A 20,682-nucleotide genomic window follows, 5' to 3' on the forward strand; every position below is an offset into this window, starting at 1 on the left:
CATCAAGGTGAACATTCAGACCAATTTTCATGAAGATCCATTGAAAAATATGGCCTCTAGAGAGGTCAAAAGGTTTTTCTATTTTTAGACCTACTGACCTAGTTTTTGACGCAGTTGAACCAGTTTCAAACTTGACCTAGATATCATCAAGATGAACATTCAGACCAACTTTCATACAGATCCCATGAAAAATATGGCCTCTAGACAGGTCACAAGGTTTTTTTTATTATTTGACCTACTGACCTAATTATTGAAGCAGGGTTCATACAGAATTCTGTTACTCAATTTCCATGATATTTCCATGATCTTCAGTGACTTTTTATGATATGATAATGTATTGCTTTTACATGACATTAAGGCAAATTATTGCATATAACTAAATATTAAATAGATTCACTACTACTACTGGTCTCAATTTCGGTAACTGGCTTAAAAAATAAGCTCAAATTGGACGTCTTTTTATGTTCGTCGAAGTTTCTTTAATGGGTCATGCCTTTCATACATGTGTGACTTTATTGCTGGCTCGCCCATATTTGACAAATTTATGATACAGTCACAAACAGTGCACAATGCTTTGTTGAGATCGGCCTTGAATGGTTTCAACCATGCTTTATCGTGTTCCTCACGACACCATTCATAATTAAATTTGCAGTTTCTTTTAGAGTTACTCATATTTCACGCTTGTTGTGCCATTTACCAGAAATGTTGTCGTAGCAACAGGCGGTGTCGAGGTAAAATACGCCGCGTGAGTCACACGTTCGTTCTCAAAACTATTCGTACTTACCGAAAATGTTCAGACGTCTGTAATCAACAAACAACCTTTGATACTCAATCTTTAAAAGACTTTCTCATGAAATACACTGCTTGAGAGAATTTTTCAAGGCAATTTCTAGATTTTCCATGATCTGTTTGGGATTTCCATGATATTTCCATGATAAAATCTAATTTTTCAAAATTCCATGAAATTTCCATGATAGAGTGATTTTCCATGATATTTCCAGGTCTGTGCGAGCCCTGTGAAGGCACGTGACCCAGTTTCGAACTTGACCTAGATATCATCAACATGGTTCATACAGAATATCAGAGACAAAATTCAAGTACTTTTCAAGGACTTTTTACAATTTTTCAAGCACTATTTTTTTTCAAAATCACGACCTAATCTGAACAACTTTTATTATGCAATGCAAAAATAAAACAACCATCACTTGTCACATCTTTGAAAATGACGTAATTCGATTGTTAGATTGATGTGATTCACTATTTTGCTGAGGTTTAACGCTTTTCTTGTGATTTTTTAGCGCACTCCTACTAATGATACCTCAAAATTTTGTCACACGACGTACAAATACACTTCGTTCTGTCTACTCTATAGGGCTTCAGCCACTGTTTGTATTCGTCTTTTGTCTCCCGCTTACTTGAGTAAACATGTTTATTTTTCTTACACATTTTAATTCACTGGAAACACGCGCAAATAGCTAAAAATTGCGAGTTAATATTCCCCGTATTTTTTTAAACGGAAACGGAAACATGCAAACGGTGATATAGTAGAAATAGCACTCTGTAAATATCGATGAAGTGTGGCCGTAGACCACTATAATAGCATATGAGTGACCCGATCCTGCAATTTCACCAATTTATTTTCATTTTCTCCGATTTATTTTAAGCCTTAAATTCTTTTTGCAAAGCAAAGTTACGGAAAGAATATTTTCAAGGAGTGAAAGGTCAAATTCAAGGAGTTTTTTTCAAAATTCAAGTACTTTTCCAGGTTTTTTAGGGTTTTTGTCATTTTCAAGGAGTTTTCAAGGACTACCATCAAATTCAAGGACTTTTCAAGGCCTGTGTGAACCCTGATCAAGGTGAACATTCTCACCAATTTTCATGAAGATCCATTCAAAAGTATGGCCTCTAGAGAGGTCACAAGGTTTTTAACCGCAGTTGACCCAGTTTCAAACTTGACCTAGATATCATCAAGATGAACATTCAGACCAACTTTCATACAGATCCCATGAAAAATATGGCCTCTAGAGAGGTCACAAATTTTTTTTTAATTATTTTACCTACTGACCTAGTTGAAAAACTTTAACCAGGATTTTCTAAGTCCAAAAGGGGGCATAATTTGCTCAAAATACATGTCAGAGTTATGGAACTTGACCCAGTGAGGTTGGTTATTGACCTAGAAAATGAAAAAATAAGTTTCAAAGCTATATGCCTTTAAATGATAGCTGTATGTACTTGCATGCAAAACTTTAACCAAGGTCTGACGCCAACGCCAGGGTGAGTAGAATAGCTAGACTATTCTTTGAATAGTCAAGCTAAAAAGTAGGAATAACTACTGAAATCAGTTAACAAGAGGGCCATAATGGCCCTATATCACTCGCTTGCTTAAACAGTTAAAAGTTTCTACTAAATAAATACAAGCCTGTACTCTGGGTAGAGGTAGGGCAAGACATTGAGGGAAGGAAGTGATATGGCAATATATCAGCATGAAGATTTTTTAAAGTTTCCACTACATTAACTAGAACTGTCACAGGAGTGACGAATACCCCAACAATACAGATTTATCACAGAAGAATGGCAACCATAAGAAAGACATGGCCGCAAGATGGTGCAATTTAAATCGAACTTGACCTGTATTTTATGATGTTAAACCTGTGTACCAAAAACTTATCTAAATCTGTCAAGCCTTTTTACAGACTGGGGTCATGATGGTTAACAAGTAGGCAAAATATGAAAGCAATATCTCAATGGACTTTGAAAATATTTGGGGGTGGTATGCAAACTTTAACATTGATTCCAAGTCAAAAAGGGGCCATAATTCAGTCAAAATGCTTGATAGAGTTGCCTCCTCCTTTTTATAGACTGGGGTCATGATGGTAAACAAGTATTCAAAATATGAAAGCAATATCTAAATGGACTTTGAAAATATTTGGGGTGGTATGCAAACTTTAATATTTATTCTAAGTTGGAAAGGGGCCATAATTCAGTCAAAATGCTTGATAGAGTTGCCTCCTCCTTTTTACAGACTGGGGTCATGATGGTTAACAAGTATGCAAAATATGAAAGCAATATCCCAATGGACTTTGAAAATATTTGGGGTGGTACGCAAACTTTAACATTTGTGTGATGCTCACGCTCATGCCGACGCCGGGGCGAGTAGGATAGCTCCCCTATTCTTCTAATAGAAGAGCTAAAAATATCAAATAATAAGAGAGGTACAGATAAAGTGTATGAAAACACTATATATGTATAATTCTAAGCAAAATGGGAACATAATTCATGAAATATTGGTGCAAGAGTTATGCACCTTGTGTCATACGATGTGAATGATGATGTGGAACAACTACTTCAAGTTTGAATCAAATTTATGCATTTCGTAATAACTGAGATAAAGTGAAAATGCATCAAAATTAACCTTATATTCTAAGTAAAAGGGGGTATAATTCATGAACAAGAGCGCTGCCAAGCGGGGCAATATACGCCCGAAGGCTTACATCATAGGATGGGAGCAAAATATTATGAACTTGACTGTTGTAGCCCCAAAGGACTGGAACAACAAAAGGAAAACCTCAAAAAATAAATCTAAGTCCACAAAAAAAATATTCAAAGTCTACAAAAAAAATCCTTATCAGGTACAGGTATGTAAAAATACACCTAAAAATTGGAGGTACCATCCATGTTGTATCACAGAAAAGTGGTCTCGGTTTTTCCCTACAGCCAATAATAAAAAAGTTTCAAAATAAGCTATTTATAGTAACATAAAAGGGAAGTAATTAAAACAAGAGGACCATGATGGTCCTGAATTGCTCACCTCTTCCCACATGACCCAGTTTTGAGTATGACGTCGTTTTTCTATTATTTGACATAGTGACCTAGTTTTTGAGCTCATGTGACCCAGTTTTGAACTTGACCTAGATATTATCAAGATAAAAATTCTGACCAATTTTCATGAAGATCCATTGAAAAATATGGTCTCTAGAGAGGTCACAAGGTTTTTCTATTATTTGACCTATTGACCTAGTTTTTGAAGGTACGTGACCCTGTTTTGAAATTTACCTAGATATCATCAAGGTGAACATTCTCACTAATTTTCATGAAGATCTCATGAAAAATATGGCCTCTAGAGAGGTCACAAGGTTTTTCTATTTTTATACCTACTGGCCTTGTTTTTAACCGCACGTGACCCAGTTTTGAAACTGACCTAGATATCATCAAGGTGAACATTCAGATCAATTTTCATAAGGATCCATTGAAAAATATGGCCTCTAGAGAGGTCAAAAGATTTTAATAATTTTAGACCTACTGACCTAGTTTTTGATCGCAGTTGATCCAGTTTCAAACCTGACCTAGATATCATCAAGATGAACATTCAGACCAACTTTCATACAGATCCCATGAAAAGTATGGCCTCTAGAGAGGTCACAAGGCTTTTTTATTATTTGACCTACTGACCTAGTTTTTTATGGCACGTGACCCAGTTTCAAATTTGACCTAGATATCATCAAGGTGAACATTCTGACCAATTTTTATGGAGATCCATTCACAAGTATGGCCTCTAGAGAGGTCACAAGGTTTTTCTATTTTTAGACCTACTGACCTAGCTTTTCACCGCACATGACCCTGTTTCGAACCTGACCTAGATATCATCAAGATGAACATTCAGACCAATTTTCATAAAGATCCCATGAAATATATGGCCTCTAGAGAGGTCACAAGGTTTTTCTATTATTTGACCTACTGACCTAGTTTTTGAAGGCACGTGACCCACTTTCATACAGATCCCATGAAAACAAGAGCTCGTCGAACACGAAATGCCCCCCATGATGCATTCAGTAATTGCACAAGGAACAGAAATTATATGCTCACTGTAAACAAAAGTTCTACCATTCTGATTTAATCTGACCTTGACCATTAACCTATTAACCTAAAATGTGAAAGTAGGTCACTAGGTCAAAATCAAGGTCAAATTTTATTTCGGAACAAAAACTATGCATGTGGTCCAAACTTGAAGCCTGTACCTTCAAAAATGTGAAAGTAGGTCACTAGGTCAATAACAAGGTCAAAGTTTTTTTCGTTACACAAACCTGTGCATGTTGTCAAAATTTGAAGGCTGTAGCTTGAGAAATGTGAAAGTAGGTCACTAGGTCAAGATCAAGGCCAACTCATGTCAAGGTTCATCTTGCCACTCAAAACTATACATGTGGTTCAAATTTGAATGATGTATGTTATGGACATGAAGATTCTAAGTTTTTCCCTATATAAGTCTATATGAACCATGTGACCCCTGGGGCTGGGCCATATTTGACCCTAGAGGGATAATTTGAACAATCTTGGTAGAGAACCACTAGATGATGCTACATTACAAAATATCAAAGCCATAGTCTTTGTGGTTTCGACAAGAAGATTTTCAAAGTTTTTCCCTATATAAGTCTATGTAAACCATGTGACCCCCCAGGGCAGAGACTTATTTGACCCTAGGGGAATAATTTGAACAATCTTAGTAGAGGACCACTAAAGATTTCATATACAAAATATCAAAGCCCTAGGCCCTGTGGTTTTGGACAAGAGGTTTTTCAAAGTTTTTTCATATACAAGTCTATATAAACCATGTGACCCCCGGGGTGGGGCCATATTTGACCCCAGGGAAATAATCTGAACAATCTTGGTAGAGGACCACTAGATTGTGCTACATACCAAATATCAAAGCCCTAGGCCCTATGGTTTTGGACAAGAAGATCAGAAACCGTTTAACTGTTCCTGGCCAATGTGACCTTGACCTTTGACCTAATGACCTCAAAATCAATAGGAGTCATCTGCTGGTCATGGCCAACCTAACTATCAATTTTCCTGACACTAGGCCTAAGCGTTCTTGAGTTATTGCCTGGAAACCATTTTACTGTTCCTGGTCATTGTGACGTTGACCGTTGAAATACTGACCTCAAAATCAATTGGGGTCATCTGCTGGTCATGACCAATCTCCCTATCAACTTTTCTTACCCTAGGCCTAAGCGTTCTTGAGTTATCATCCGGAAACCGTTTAACTATTCAGGGTCCCTGTGACCTTGACCTTTGACATACAGACCTCAAAATCAATTGGGGTCATCTGCTGGTGATGACCAACCTCCCTATCAACTTTCATGATCCTAGGCCCAAGAGTTTTTGAGTTATCATCCGGAAATCGATTGGTCTACATTCCGACCGACCGACCGACCTACCGACCGACATCTGCAAAACAATATACCACTCCTTCTTCCAAGGGGGCATAAATATGGCCTCTAGAGATGTCACAAGGTTTTTCTATTATTTGACCTACTGACCTAGTTTTTGACCGCACGTGACCCACTTTTGAACTTGACCTAGATATCATCAAGATGAACATTCTGACCAACTTTCATAAAGATCCCACAAAAAATGTGACCTCTAGAGTGGTCACAAGCAAAAGTTTACGGACGGACGCACAGACGACGGACACCGCACGAACACAAAAGCTCACTTTGTCACTTTGTGACAGGTGAGCTAAAAAGAGATCTGCCAAAATAAAACAAGAGCACTGCAATGCAGAGCAATATACAAAAAGCAAAGTCATATATGACCTTTGACCCTTAAGTGTGACCTTGACCTGGAAGCAAGTCATCCGGAACATGCGCTCTGCACGTCGTCTTAGTGTGGTGAACATTTGTGTCAAGTTTCTTTGAAATCCTTGAAGGGGTTCAAGAGTTACAGAGCGGACACGAAACAAACTGATACGACCTTTGACTCCTAAGTGTGACCTTGACCTTGAAGCGAGACATCTAAAACATGCGCTCTGCACATCGTCTCGGTGTGGTGAACATTTGTGTCAAGTTTCCTTGAAATCCTTCAAGGGGTTCAAGAGTTACAGAGCGGACACGAAATTGCTAACGGACAGACGGACGGACACCAGCGTCATAACATAATACATCCCTTCGGGCGTATAAAAATTGATGTCAGAATTATGCAGCTTGTGTCACATGATGTGGGTGACATCTACTTTAAGTCTGAATTAAATCCATTTAGTAATAATTGAGATAAAGTGAAAGTGTATCAAAATTCTAAGTACAGGAGGGCCATGATGGCCCTAGGTCACTCACCAGAGTAACACACCATAACAAACATGTTTGACCTAGTGACCTAGTTTTTGACATTACATGACCCAGTTTCAAACTCGTCTGAGTTTTCAAGGAGATAAACATTCTGACCAAGCTTCATGAAGATTGGAGCAAATATGTGGCCTCTAGTGTTTTTTTCTTCAATTTGGCCTAGAAACCTAGTTTTTTATCCAACCGGACCTAATTTTTGTCCTATTCGAAATTTCATGGAGACAAATATTCTGACTAATTTTCATTAAGATTGGACCAAAAATGTGGCCTGATTGTAAACAAGCATTTTCTTTCATTTGACCGAGTGACCTAGTTTTTGACCCCGAAAGTTTAAAACTCGTCCATGATTTCATGAAAACATTCTGACAAAGTTTCGTGAAGATTGGAGCAAACAAGTAGCTGCGTTCAATAAACTCTTGATGCCCCTGGTGGCATCCTTGTCGATACAAAGCAAGCCAAGTCCAAAACGAGGTCAAGTTCAAGGTCAAGGTCAAACTGAGGTCAAGAGATGTCTGAAGATGAGGAATGGTCACAGGTTACATCTGCATTAGTATCAAGTCATTCTAGTTAGGGGTATTCATGCTAGACGAAACGTTCCCATCTGGTTAACCTCGTACGGACGCACAGGACAATCACTATATGCCTCCAGCATCAGTAGATGCCTGGGGCATAAAAAAGTGGCCTCTAGAGTATAAACAAGCTTTTCCTTTGATTTTACAAAGTGACCTATCTTTTGACCCTACATGACCCAGAGTCGAAATCATACAAGACTTGATGATACCAACATTCTGACCAAGTTTTATGAAGATTGAATCAAAAATGTGGCCCCCTAGAGTGTTAACAAGATTTTCCTTTGATCTGACCTAGAGCCTTAGTTTTTGACCCTACATGACCCAGATTCAAACTTGGTCTGATGATCAACAAGATAAACATTTTGACCAAGTTTCATGAAGATAGGTTCATAAATATGGCCTCTTAGAGTGTTAACAAGATTTTCCTTTGATTTGACCAGGTGACCTAGTTTTAACCCCACATGACCCAGATTCGAATGTGGCCTAGAGGTCATCAAAATAAACATTCTGACCAAGTTTCATGAAGATAGGTTCATAAATATGGCCTCTTAGAGTGTTAACAAGCTTTTCCTTTAATTTGACTGGGTGACCTAGTTTTTGACCCAGATGACCCAGATTCAAACTTGACCTAGAAATCATCAAGTCAAACATTCTGACCAATTCTCAAAAGTTTCAAACTTAAAATGTGGTATCTAGAGTGTTAAAAAGAATTTCCTTTGATCTGGCCTAGTGACCTAGTTTTTGATCAGACATGACCCAGGTTCAAACTTGGCCTAAAGATCATCAAGATGAACATTCTGGCCAACTTTCATGATAATAGGGTAAAAAATGTGGCCTCTACAGTGTTAACAAGCTTTTCCTTTAATTTGACTGGGTGAACTAGTTTTTGACCCCACAAGACCAAGATTCGAACTTGACCTAGAGGTCATCAAGACAAACATTCTGACTGCTTCTCATGAGTTTCAAACTTAAAATGTGGTATCTAGAGTGTTAACAAGATTTTCCTTTGATCTAACCTAATGACCTAGTTTTTGACCCGACATGACCCAGATTCAAACTTGGCCTAGTAATTATCAAGATAAACATTCTGACCAAAATTCATGAAAATAAGTTCATAAACGTGGCCTCTAGTGTTAACAAGCTTTTCCTTTGATTTGACAGGGTGACCTAGTTTTTGACCCAACATGACCCAGATTCAAACTTGGCCTAGAGGTCAACCAGATAAACATTCTGACCAAGTTTCACGAAGATAGGGTCATAAATGTGGCCTCTAGATTGTTAACAAGCTTTTCCTTTGATTTGACCTGGTGACCTCGTTTTTGACCCCAGATGACCCAACATCAAACTTTGAATCAAATCCATTTAGTAATAAAACCCTTCCAGGCACATAGAAGTTATGGAGCAAAAACCAAATATCAAACCTCTGACCTTGAACTGGGACCTTGACCTTTGACCATCAGGCATAGATGATGTGTTCAACATGTCATCTGGTCTTGAGGAATAATAAGTGAAGTTAAACTGAAATCCTTCCAGGCATATAGATTTCAGGACAGGACCGGATGGGACGGAACATGCCAAATAATAAAAGTGACCACACCTCATAGTGGCAATGCTTTTTGATGAAACAGAATAATTTGTACATCCAAGATTTATTGTTGTTGAAGATATTTTGCAAGTTTGTATCAAATCAAACCATAAATGAAGTATCTATATGCATGCAACAGCCAAAATAGCAAATTTTGGCCATTTAAAGGGCCATAACTCTGGAACCCATGATGGGATCTGGCCAGTTTTCTAAAGAAACCAAGATATTATGACAATACAAGTTGTGCACAAGTTTGATTAAAATTGATTGCAAAATGTGGTCTCTATCATGTTCACAAGCCAAAAATAGCAAATTCTGGCCCTTTAAGAGGCCATAACTCTGGAACCCATGATGGGATCTGGCCAATTTTCAAAAGGAACCGAGATATTATGCCAATACAAGTTGTGTGCAAGTCTGATTAAAGTTGATTGCAAAATGTGGTCTCTATCGTGTTCACAAGTGAAAAGTAGCGAATTTTGGCCCTTAAAGGGGCCATAACTCTGGAACCCATGACCGGATCTGGCCAATTTTCAAAAGGAACCGAGATATTATGCCAATACAAGTTGTGTGCAAGTCTGATTAAAGTCGATTGCAAAATGTGGTCTCTATCGTGTTGACAAGCCAAAAATAGCAAATTTTGGCCCTTTTAGGTGCCATAACTCTGGAACCCATGATGGGATGTGGCCAGTTTTCGAAAGGAACTGAGATATTATGGCAATACAAGTTGTGTGCAAGTTTGATTAAAATTGATTACAAAATGTGGTCTCTATCATGTTCACAAGAAATTGTGGATGGACGGACGGATGATAAAAAAATCCTCACCGTCACATAATTTTTTAAAAAAAATTTACAATTATAGTTCACAAATAGGAAGAAATGAGCACATTTATGATTAAGAAACCATCAAATTGTGTCCACTGTTACATACATCTTTTGCAGAAGGAAAAAAGACCCTGTTTCAATAAAATTATCGCGTATGAATTTCCCAATTTGAAAGGCCAGGGCCTCTTCCCAATTTCCTGATGAAAAGGCCTAACCGGTTTTCCAAAATTTATGATCCTAGGCCATAGCATTCTCAAGATATCCGGAAACCATTTTAGTGTTCCAGGCCATTGTGACCTTGACCTTGACCTACTGACCTCAAAGTCAAAAGGGTTCATCTGCTGGTTATGTATCCCTTTTAAAGCTATGTTACACTATAAACATGACAGCATGTCCTACTATACCTTGTAGAGTCAAATGGATATGTGATGAATTTTGGATCAAATGGTATGTCTGGCAAAGTGTTGTTGTATTTCACTGAACAAACAAGCTCGGATCTGAAAAGAAACACGAAACAATTGAAGCTAATCTTCTACAAGAGCTTGTAGAACAGGAAATGCCCCCCTTCATGCATTCAGTAATTTCACAAGGAACAGAAATTATTTGGTCACTGTACACAAAAGTTCTACTGTTCTGGGTCAATGTGACCTTGGCCTTTGGCCTATTGACCTCAAAATTAATAGGGGTCATCTGCTGTTCATGATCAACCTCCCTATTAACTTTCGTGATCCTAGGCCCCAAGCGTTCTCAATTTATCATCTAGAAACGGTTCAACTGTTCCGGGTCACTGTAACCTTGACCTTTAGCCTACTGACCCCAAAATCAATTGGGGTCATCTGCTGGTCATGACCAACCTCCTTATCAAATTTCATTATCCTAGGCCCAAGTGTTCTTGAGTTATCGTCTGGAAACTGTATAACTGTTCCGGGTCATTGTGACCTTGACCTTTAACCTACTGAGCTCATAATCAATAGGGGTCATATGCTGATCATGATCAAATTCCCTATTAAGACTTGTGATCCTAGGCCCAAGCATACTCAAATTATCATCCGGAAACCGTTTAACTGTTCAATGTCACTGTAACCTTGACCTTTGACCTACTGACCTCAAAGTCAATAGGGGTCATCTGCTGGTCATGATTAACCTCCCTATCAACTTTCATGATCCTAGGCCCAAGCGTTCTTGAGTTATCATCCGGAAACCGTTTAACTGTTCGGGTCACTGTGACGACCTTTAACCTACTGATCTCAAAATCAATAGGGGTCATCTGCTGGTTATGACCAACCTTCCTATCAACTTTCATGATCCTAGGCCCAAGCTTCTTGAGTTATCATCCGGAAACGAATTGGTCTACATACCGATCGACAGACAGACCGACCGACAGACCGACCGACAGACAGACATCTGGAAAACAATATACCCCTCCTTCTTCGAAGGGGGCCATAAATATCATAAGTCACACACAAACATACATTATATTAGAAGTTTTTTCTAACAAACTGCCAAGTAATAACAAATCTTTATAAAAGTTGCCATACTGTGTCACTGAGACTGTATATATCACTGGGTGTTAACTCTGAACATGCGTAAGGTGTGCCTAGCTGACAACCGGATGCATTGCCTCTACCATCCTCTATAAACGACTGTACTCCCCCTCTTCCTATTGTGACCAATCAAAACAAACAACTGCTAGGCCGAAAGAAATCGTCTTCTAATCAATTATTTTGCATTACACAGTGTGTGTATTTAAGTTTTACGATAAGTTGAACATAACTAGAACTGTCACAGGAGTGACTTATACCCCCACAATATGGTCTTGTCACAGAAGAATGGCAACCAGAAGAAATTTTAAAAATACTTAGAATAACCTAAAACCTAAAAAAAACTTAATACTTAAAAGAAAAATGACGCACACAAGATTGCATAATTATGTGGACTGTATGTATATAGACTGTATGTATACAGTATAATAACAAAAAACAAAGTCCCATAACTATGCAGAATATTTATCTAAAAGAACGTAACAAGCACCCTGCACAACTAGGTTTGCTACTGATCACTTGTGTGAAGTTTCATTAAATTGTGTGCAACGGTTCGAAAGATTAGGTGCACACAAGATTGCATATGCAGACTGTATGTACATAGTATGTTAACAAGAAACGAAGTACCATAACTCTGCAATTTTTGTTATTGAAAGAACCTAACATGCCCCAACTACTGTTGTTACTGATCACTTGTGTGAAGTTTCATTAAATTGTGTCAAGGGGATGAGGAGAGATGGTGTGCACAAGATTGTGTCTATGTATATAGTATAGTAACAAAAAACAAAGTCCCGTAACTCTGCAAATTTTTTTTCTGAAAGAACCTAACATGTCCCATGTACAACTACTGTTGTTACTGATCACTTGTGTGAAGTTTCATTTTAAATTGTGTCAAGGGGATAAGGAGAGATGGTGCGCACAAGATTGTGTCTATGTATATAGTATAGTAACCAGAGGGCCATGATGGCTCTATATCGTTCACCTGAGTACCATTGCTTTAACCAAAAACAAGAGGACCATGATGGTCCTGAATCGCTCACCTCTTCCCACATGACCCAGTTTTGAGTATGACATCGTTTTTTCTATTATTTGACACAGTGACCTAGTTTTTGAGCTCATGTGACCCAGTTTTGAACCTGACCTAGATATTATCAAGATAAAAATTCTGACCAATTTTCAAGAAGATCCATTGAAAAATATGGTCTCTAGAGAGGTCACAAGGTTTTTCTATTATTTGACCTATTGACCTAGTTTTCGAAGGTACATGACCCTGTTTTGAATTTTACCTAGATATCATCAAGGTGAACATTCTCACTAATTTTCATGAAGATCTCATGAAAAATATGGCCTCTAGAGAGGTCACAAGGTTTTTCTATTTTTATACCTACTGGCCTAGTTTTTGACCGCACGTGACCCAGTTTCAAAACTGACCTAGATATCATCAAGGTGAACACTCAGGTCAATTTTCATGAAGATCCATTGAAAAATATGGCCTCTAGAGAGGTCAAAAGATTTTAATAATTTTAGACCTACTGACCTACTTTTTGACCGCAACTGACCCAGTTTCAAACTTGACCTAGATATCATCAAGATGAACATTCAGAACAACTTTCATACAGATCCCATGAAAAATATGGCCTTTAGAGAGGTCACAAGGTTTTTCTATTATTTGACCTACTGACCTAGTTTTTGATGGCACGTGACCCACTTTCGAAATTGATCTAGATATCATCAAGATGAACATTCAGACCAACTTTCATACAGATCCCATGAAAAATATGGCCTCCAGAGAGGTCACAAGGTTTTTCTATTATTTGACCTACTGACCTAGTTTTTGACGGCACGTGACCCACTTTCGAACTTGACCTAGATATCATCAAGGTGAACATTCTGACTAATTTTCATGAAGATCTCATGAAATATATGGCCTCTAGAGAGGTCACAAGGTTTTTCTATTTTTATACCTACTGGCCTAGTTTTTGACCGCACGTGACCCAGTTTCAAAACTGACCTAGATATCATCAAGGTGAACACTCAGATCAATTTTCATGAAGATCCATTGAAAAATATGGCCTCTAGAGAGGTCAAAAGATTTTAATAATTTTAGACCTACTGACCTACTTTTTGACTGCAACTGACCCAGTTTCAAACTTGACCTAGATATCATCAAGATGAACATTCAGAACAACTTTCATACAGATCCCATGAAAAATATGGCCTTTAGAGAGGTCACAAGGTTTTTCTATTATTTGACCTACTGACCTAGTTTTTGACGGCACGTGACCCACTTTCGAAATTGATCTAGATATCATCAAGATGAACATTCAGACCAACTTTCATACAGATCCCATGAAAAATGGCCTCTAGAGAGGTCACAAGGTTTTTCTATTATTTGACCTACTGACCTAGTTTTTGACGGCACGTGACCCACTTTCGAACTTGACCTAGATATCATCAAGGTGAACATTCTGACTAATTTTCATGAAGATCTCATGAAATATTTGGCCTCTAAAGAGGTCACAAGGTTTTTCTATTTTTAGACCTACTGACCTAGTTTTTGACTGCACATGACCCAGTTTCGAACTTGACCTAGATATCATCAAGATGAACATTCAGACCAACTTTCATACAGATCCCATGAAAAATGTGGCCTTTAGAGAGGTCACAAGGTTTTTCTATTATTTGACCTACTGACCTAGTTTTTGAAGGCACGTGACCCAGTTTCGAACTTGACCTAGATATCATCAAGATGAAGGTTCTGACTAATTTTCATGAAGATATTATGAAATATATGGCCTCTAGAGAGGTCACAAGGTTTTTCTATTTTTAGACCTACTGACCTAGTTTTTGATGGCACGTAACCCAGTTTCGAACTTGACCTAGATATCATCAAGGTGAACATTCTGACCAATTTTCATGAAGATCTTGTGAAATATATGGCCTCTAGAGAGGTCACAAGGTTTTTCTATTTTTAGACCTACTGACCTAGTTTTTGAAGGCACGTGACCCAGTTTCGAACTTGACCTAGATATCATCAAGATGAACATTCTGACCAACTTTCATAAAGATCCCATGAAAAATGTGACCTCTAGAGTGGTCACAAGCAAAAGTTTACGGACGGACGCACGCACGCACGGACGCACGCACGGACGGACGACGGACGACGGACACCGCGCGATTACAAAAGCTCACCTTGTCACTTTGTGACAGGTGAGCTAACAAAAAGAAAACATTCTTACAAGGTACAGATATGTCAAAATACACCTAAAAATTGGAGGTACCATCCATGTTGTACCACAGAAAAGTGGTTTCGGTTTCTCCCTACGGCCAATAATAAACAAGAGGACCATGATGGTCCTGAATCGCTCACCTCTTCCCACATGACCCAGTTTTGAGTATGACTCCCTTTTTTCTATTATTTGACATAGTGACCTAGTTTTTGAGCTCATGTGACCCAGTTTTGAACTTGACCTAGATATTATCAAGATAAAAATTCTGACCAATTTTCATGAAGATCCATTGAAAAATATGGTCTCTAGAGAGGTCACAAGGTTTTTCTATTATTTGACCTATTGACCTAGTTTTTTAAGGCTCGTGACCCAGTTTCAAACCTGACCTAGATATCATCAAGGTGAACATTCTGACCAATTTTCATGCAGATCCATTCAAGGGTATGGCCTCTAGAGAGGTCACAAGGTTTTTCTATTTCAAGACCTACTGACCTAGTTTTTGATCGCAGTTGACCCAGTTTCAAACTTGACCTAGATATCATCAAGATAAACATTCAGACCAATTTTCATACAGATCCCATGAAAAATATGGCCTCTAGAGAGGTCACAACATTTTTTCATTATTTGACCTACTGACCTACTTTTTGATGGCACGTGACCCACTTTCGAACTTGACCTAGATATCATCAAGATTAACATTCAGACCAATTTTCATACAGTTCCCATGAAAAATATGGCCTCTAGAGAGGTCACAAGGTTTTTCTATTATTTGACCTACTGACCTAGTTTTTGATGGCACGTGACCCACTTTCAAACTTGACCTAGATATCATCAAGATGAACATTCTGACCAATTTTCATGAAGGTCTCATGAAATATATGGCCTCTAGAGAGGTCACAAGGTTTTTCTCTTTTTAGACCTACTGACCTAGTTTTTGATCGCACGTGACCCAGTTTCGAATCTGAACTAGATATCATCAAGATGAACATTCAGACCAACTTTCATACAGATCCCATGAAAAATACGGCCTTTAGAGAGGTCACAAGGTTTTTCTATTATTTGACCTACTGACCTAGTTTTTGAAGGCACATGACCCAGTTTCGAACTTGACCTAGATATCATCAAGGTGAACGTTCTGACCAATTTTCATGAAGATCTTGTGAAATATATGGCCTCTAGAGAGGTCACAAGATTTTTCTATTTTTAGACCTACTGACCTAGTTTTTGACCGCACGTGACCCAGTTTCAAACTTGACCTAGATATCATCAAGGTAAACATTCTGACCAATTTTCATGAAGATCTTGTGAAATATATGGCCTCTAGAGAGGTCACAAGGTTTTTCTATTTTTAGACCTACTGACCTAGTTTTTGATGGCACATGACCCAGTTTTGAACTTGACCTAGATATCATCAAGATGAACATTCTGACCAACTTTCATAAAGATCCCATGAAAAATGTGACCTCTAGTGTGGTCACAAGCAAAAGTTTACGGACGGACGGACGACGGACACCGCACGATCACAAAAGCTCACCTTGTCACTTTGTGACAGGTGAGCTAAAAAGTTACTAAATAAGCTATTTATAGTAATATTAAAGGGAAGTAATTAAAAAATCAAAGGCCTGAAGGGCCTGAGTCGGCTAATGATTGATGTACTGACAGTATAGTCTACCAGTTTCGGTTTGTTTTTAGTTTTTTTCCCAACTAAAGAGAGATTTTGTTATAATAGATGAAATGAACATTCGGTCGATGCCTAGTAAAACTTTGATTGAGATTATACAAGTATTTAAACCCAATATATTTCTCTAAAATTGAAGAGTGGTTCGCAGAAATAAAAATGTTGAAAGTACAAACTACAATTTGACAGCTGACACTAAGGTACTGCCCATGACTTTATATATTTTTCCAGTAAACATTTTCCTCCGGCATTGCCAAAAGAGGCAATTATCGGCTGGTATATATTCGCACAGGATAAAATTTGAATATCACAATTTATAATATTAAAATTTTACAGCGCGGATTGCCACATACAATTTGTAACGGATGGACGAAAGAACTGATATTTTACAGATATTATAATGGACCTGGCGATAGCCTTGTCATATGTTAGGTATTGTTCAATCATATTATAAGTGATGTCAATTTAAAGTATACTTACTTTTGCGTTTAGAGATACATGTATGTCAATGTTGCTGAGTGTCAATATATAGTGTAACCGATATTAATAAATGCAGTTCTTTTTTAGTTAAAACTATCCTTTATTCTATTTCAGACTTGTTAACCCCTTAAAAATCATGTCTGTTATCCCGAAGTCCATCCACTTTCAATTATCCATTTTGATTCATGTAGACAGACAGGTCCAGACTGGGCAGAAAAATGTTTGAGCCATTTTTACGTGGTCGGTAGCAGGGTGGGTGTGGGGAGGGGTGTTTCTTTCCGCTTTAAATTGCAGTCAGATTTTGAAATGGGCATTGCGGCAGGTGGTAAAAGGGCGAATGTATCAAACTGTAAAGTGGCAATATGGGGGAAGGGTGTGGGAGGATACCCTCTCCTGCAAGTAGGGTTTGGGGTATTACCACAAGAAATTTTTTAATATGTAGACCCTTGATACAGCCTTTGGTGCGATTTTAACTGAAAATCTTCTGTTTCAATTTCTAAATATTACCTAGATTCTTTCTAGTATTACAATTTCCAAAGTATGACTGTCACTTTATCTTTTTACTTTCAGATCATGCCTCAGGACTAGAATATGAGTCCGATATAGATTATATGTAGGTGTAATAAAAATAAATTCTAGAATCATTTCTGTTACAATAATATCTATCATGCATGTTACTTGAATGTTAAAATTTCATAACACAGCTCGATATTTACCCAAAATATTATATCCGGATACAATTACACTTTTCTCCAGTTTAAACAATATATTTTACAACTTGTGATGATACGAAGACATTTAGCAGTAATTGGCAGTATCTGACATTGAAGTTTACGGTTAAATTACCTCTTATTTAAATCTTTTCATAAAAAAGTTGTTTCGTTTCGTCAAAGCAGCCAAACATAGACGATCTACTTTCGATTTCAAAAACTACAAGAAAATACAATTTAATGTTTCGCTGATTTGTTTATTTCTCGAAAAATAAGAAATAAAATCATTTTTAATATCAGTAGTAACTAAACAAACCAGTAAGAGCTTCTTCTTCGATAATTTATCCGTTTACTGACTGCAAAATTCAACCCGCGCAAAGTCGTAGAAGCGTTGTTATAAACAGGTCACGCGTGTTCGCCGACAAGTGTCCAGAATGTAGTTAGGATTCATCCGCGAAGTCTCGCGGAAGAATTAACATACTGCACATATCTTATTCGGGTCATTTAAAATGAAGCTGTCATAATTAAATTTCATCGATGTGGTAAACTCTTTGATAAGAGACATTCCAATGCTTTCAGAGGTACCCACTCAATAAAATACTTGCAGTATGTTCTGGAACTATATTTTGTCTTTCGCTGGATGTTACGCAAGCTTTGTAAGCCTGCGCAATTCATAAAATGCACAGCGCAATAAATTTGTTATTTGCGCAATGATTTTAAAGATTATTTTTTGAAACGGACAGGGTAACAAATGGATAATTTGGCTAATAAGTTAATATGCAGTTTTTATTTGAATTTGTGAACATCATATTTGCTATTTTGTGACAAAAGGGCATAAAATTCGTCACCATAATCATATGCGCAAATGTATTACCAAATCCCGCAGAATCGTTATGCGTGTTTATGCTTAATGAGTTACCGCAGAAGAAAATACGTGGCTTTATTCGAGTATTGCACAATTACAAGTCATAAATATGACAGATTACATCGTATATTGGTCATAGCAAATAGGATTGACATAAATGAACTTCATTCGATCAATTTGGCAGATCCTTCTTTTGTTCGCTTACAATCATTTTGAAATTTGAAACTCTTTGAAATTAGAGACAACCTAATGGAACTACATCACTTCGCTGTGTTGTGAGGCCATTTAAGAATGAGAAATCGGGCGATAGCAAGGACTCGTCAAACGCTTGACAGCGTTTAGCCAACTCAAAAATGATTGTAAGCGAACAAAAGAAGGATCTGCCAAATAAAAACAAGAGCGCTGCAATGCAACACAAATGCAGAGCAATATTCAAACAAAACAAAGTCATATGACCTTTGACCCCTAAGTGTGACCTTGACATTGAAGTGAGCCATCCGAAACATGCGCTCTGCACGTCATTTCAATGAGGTGAACATTTGTGTCAGGTTTCTCTGAAATCCATCAAGGGGTTACAAAGCGGAAGGGAAATTGCTAACCAACACACAGACAGACAGACAGACATCGAGGCGATAACATAATACGTCCCTTCGGGCGTATAAAAAGGAATCAAGATCTTATGATGATATAAGTTGTGTGCAAGTTTGGTTAAAATCAAATCATAAATGAAGCTGCTATTGTGCAGACAAGGTCAAAATAGCCAATTTTGGCCCTTTCAGGGGCCGTAACTCTGGAACCCATTATGAGATCTGGCCAGTTCAAGAAAGGAACCAAGATCTTATGGTGACACAAGTTTTGTGCAAGTTTGATTAAATTCAAATCACAAATGAAGCTGCTCTTGTGCAGACAAGGTCAAAATAGCTAATTCCGGCCGTATCAGGGGCCGTATCACTGGAACGCATTATGGGATCTGGCCTGTTCAAGAAAGGAAACAAGATCTTATGGAGACACAAGTTTTGTGCAAGTTGGTTAAAACAATAAAATCATAAATGAAGCTGCTATTGTGCAGACAAGATCAAAATAACTAATTTGGACCCCTTCAAGGGCCAAAACTCTGGAACCCATAAAGGAATCTAGCCAGTTCAAGAAAAGAACCAAGATCTTATGGTGATACAAGTTGTGTGCAAGTTTGATTCAATTCAAATCATAAATGAAGCTGCTATTGTGCAGACAAGGTCAAAATAGCTAATTTGGGGCCTTTCAGGGGCCATAACTCTGGAACCCATATAGGAATCTGGCCAGTTCAAGAAAGGAACCGAGATCTTATGGTGATACAAGTTTTGTGCAAGTTTGGTAAAAATCAAATCATAAACAGAGATGCTTTTGAGAAAAGCGCATGTTTCCCACAACTGCCCCTATGAAAAATGTTAGTTTCTCTAGATGTTTTAGACGTGTGGATCCAATTAGATGGTCTGGATAAGTGGATCCAATCAGTAATTCAAGGGCCATAAATCAAAAGTGCCTGGGCGGATTTGGCTAGTTATCGAACTTGGGTAAGGTCTTATGACCAAACACATTTTGTTCAAGTTTGGTGAAGATTGGATGAGAAATGTTCGACTTAGAGTGCGGACAAGAGTAAACAGACAGATTTTTTCGGTAATTCAAGGGCCGTAACTCAAAATGCTTGGACCGATTTGGCTAGTTATCGAACTTGGCCGAGGTCTCATGGTCAAACACATTTTGTTCAAGTTTGGTGAAGATCGGATGAGAAATGTTCGACTTAAAGAGTGCGGACAAGAGTAAAAAGGCCGATTTTTCGATAATTCAAGGGCCGTAACTCCAAAATGCCTGGACCGATTTGGCTATTTATCGAACTTGGCCAAAGTCTCATGGTCAAACACATTTTGTTCAAGTTTGGTGAAGATCGGATGAGAAATGTTTGATTAAGAGTGCGGACATGAGTAAAAAGGCCAATTTTTCGATAATTCAAGGGCCGTAACTCCAAAATGCCTAGACTGATTTGGCTAGTTATCGAACTTGGCCAAGGTCTCATGGTCAAACACATTTTGTTTAAGTTTGGTGAA

At 37.9% G+C, this 20,682-nt stretch overlaps 1 protein-coding gene across 1 annotated transcript in view; it reads right to left on the bottom strand.

Annotated features, from left to right (window-relative positions):
- Window positions 1–20,682, bottom strand: part of LOC123536279 (RNA polymerase II-associated factor 1 homolog) — a 205,086-nt gene that overhangs the window by 173,977 nt on the left and 10,427 nt on the right. The window contains exon 2 of the mRNA XM_045319303.2: window positions 10,499–10,591. Within this exon, the coding sequence (XP_045175238.1) occupies window positions 10,499–10,591 (93 nt within the window). The remainder of the gene's footprint in view (window positions 1–10,498; window positions 10,592–20,682) is intronic.

The sequence above is a fragment of the Mercenaria mercenaria genome, chromosome 1, assembly GCF_021730395.1.
Source record: "Mercenaria mercenaria strain notata chromosome 1, MADL_Memer_1, whole genome shotgun sequence".
NCBI classification, from domain to species: Eukaryota; Metazoa; Mollusca; class Bivalvia; order Venerida; family Veneridae; genus Mercenaria; species Mercenaria mercenaria.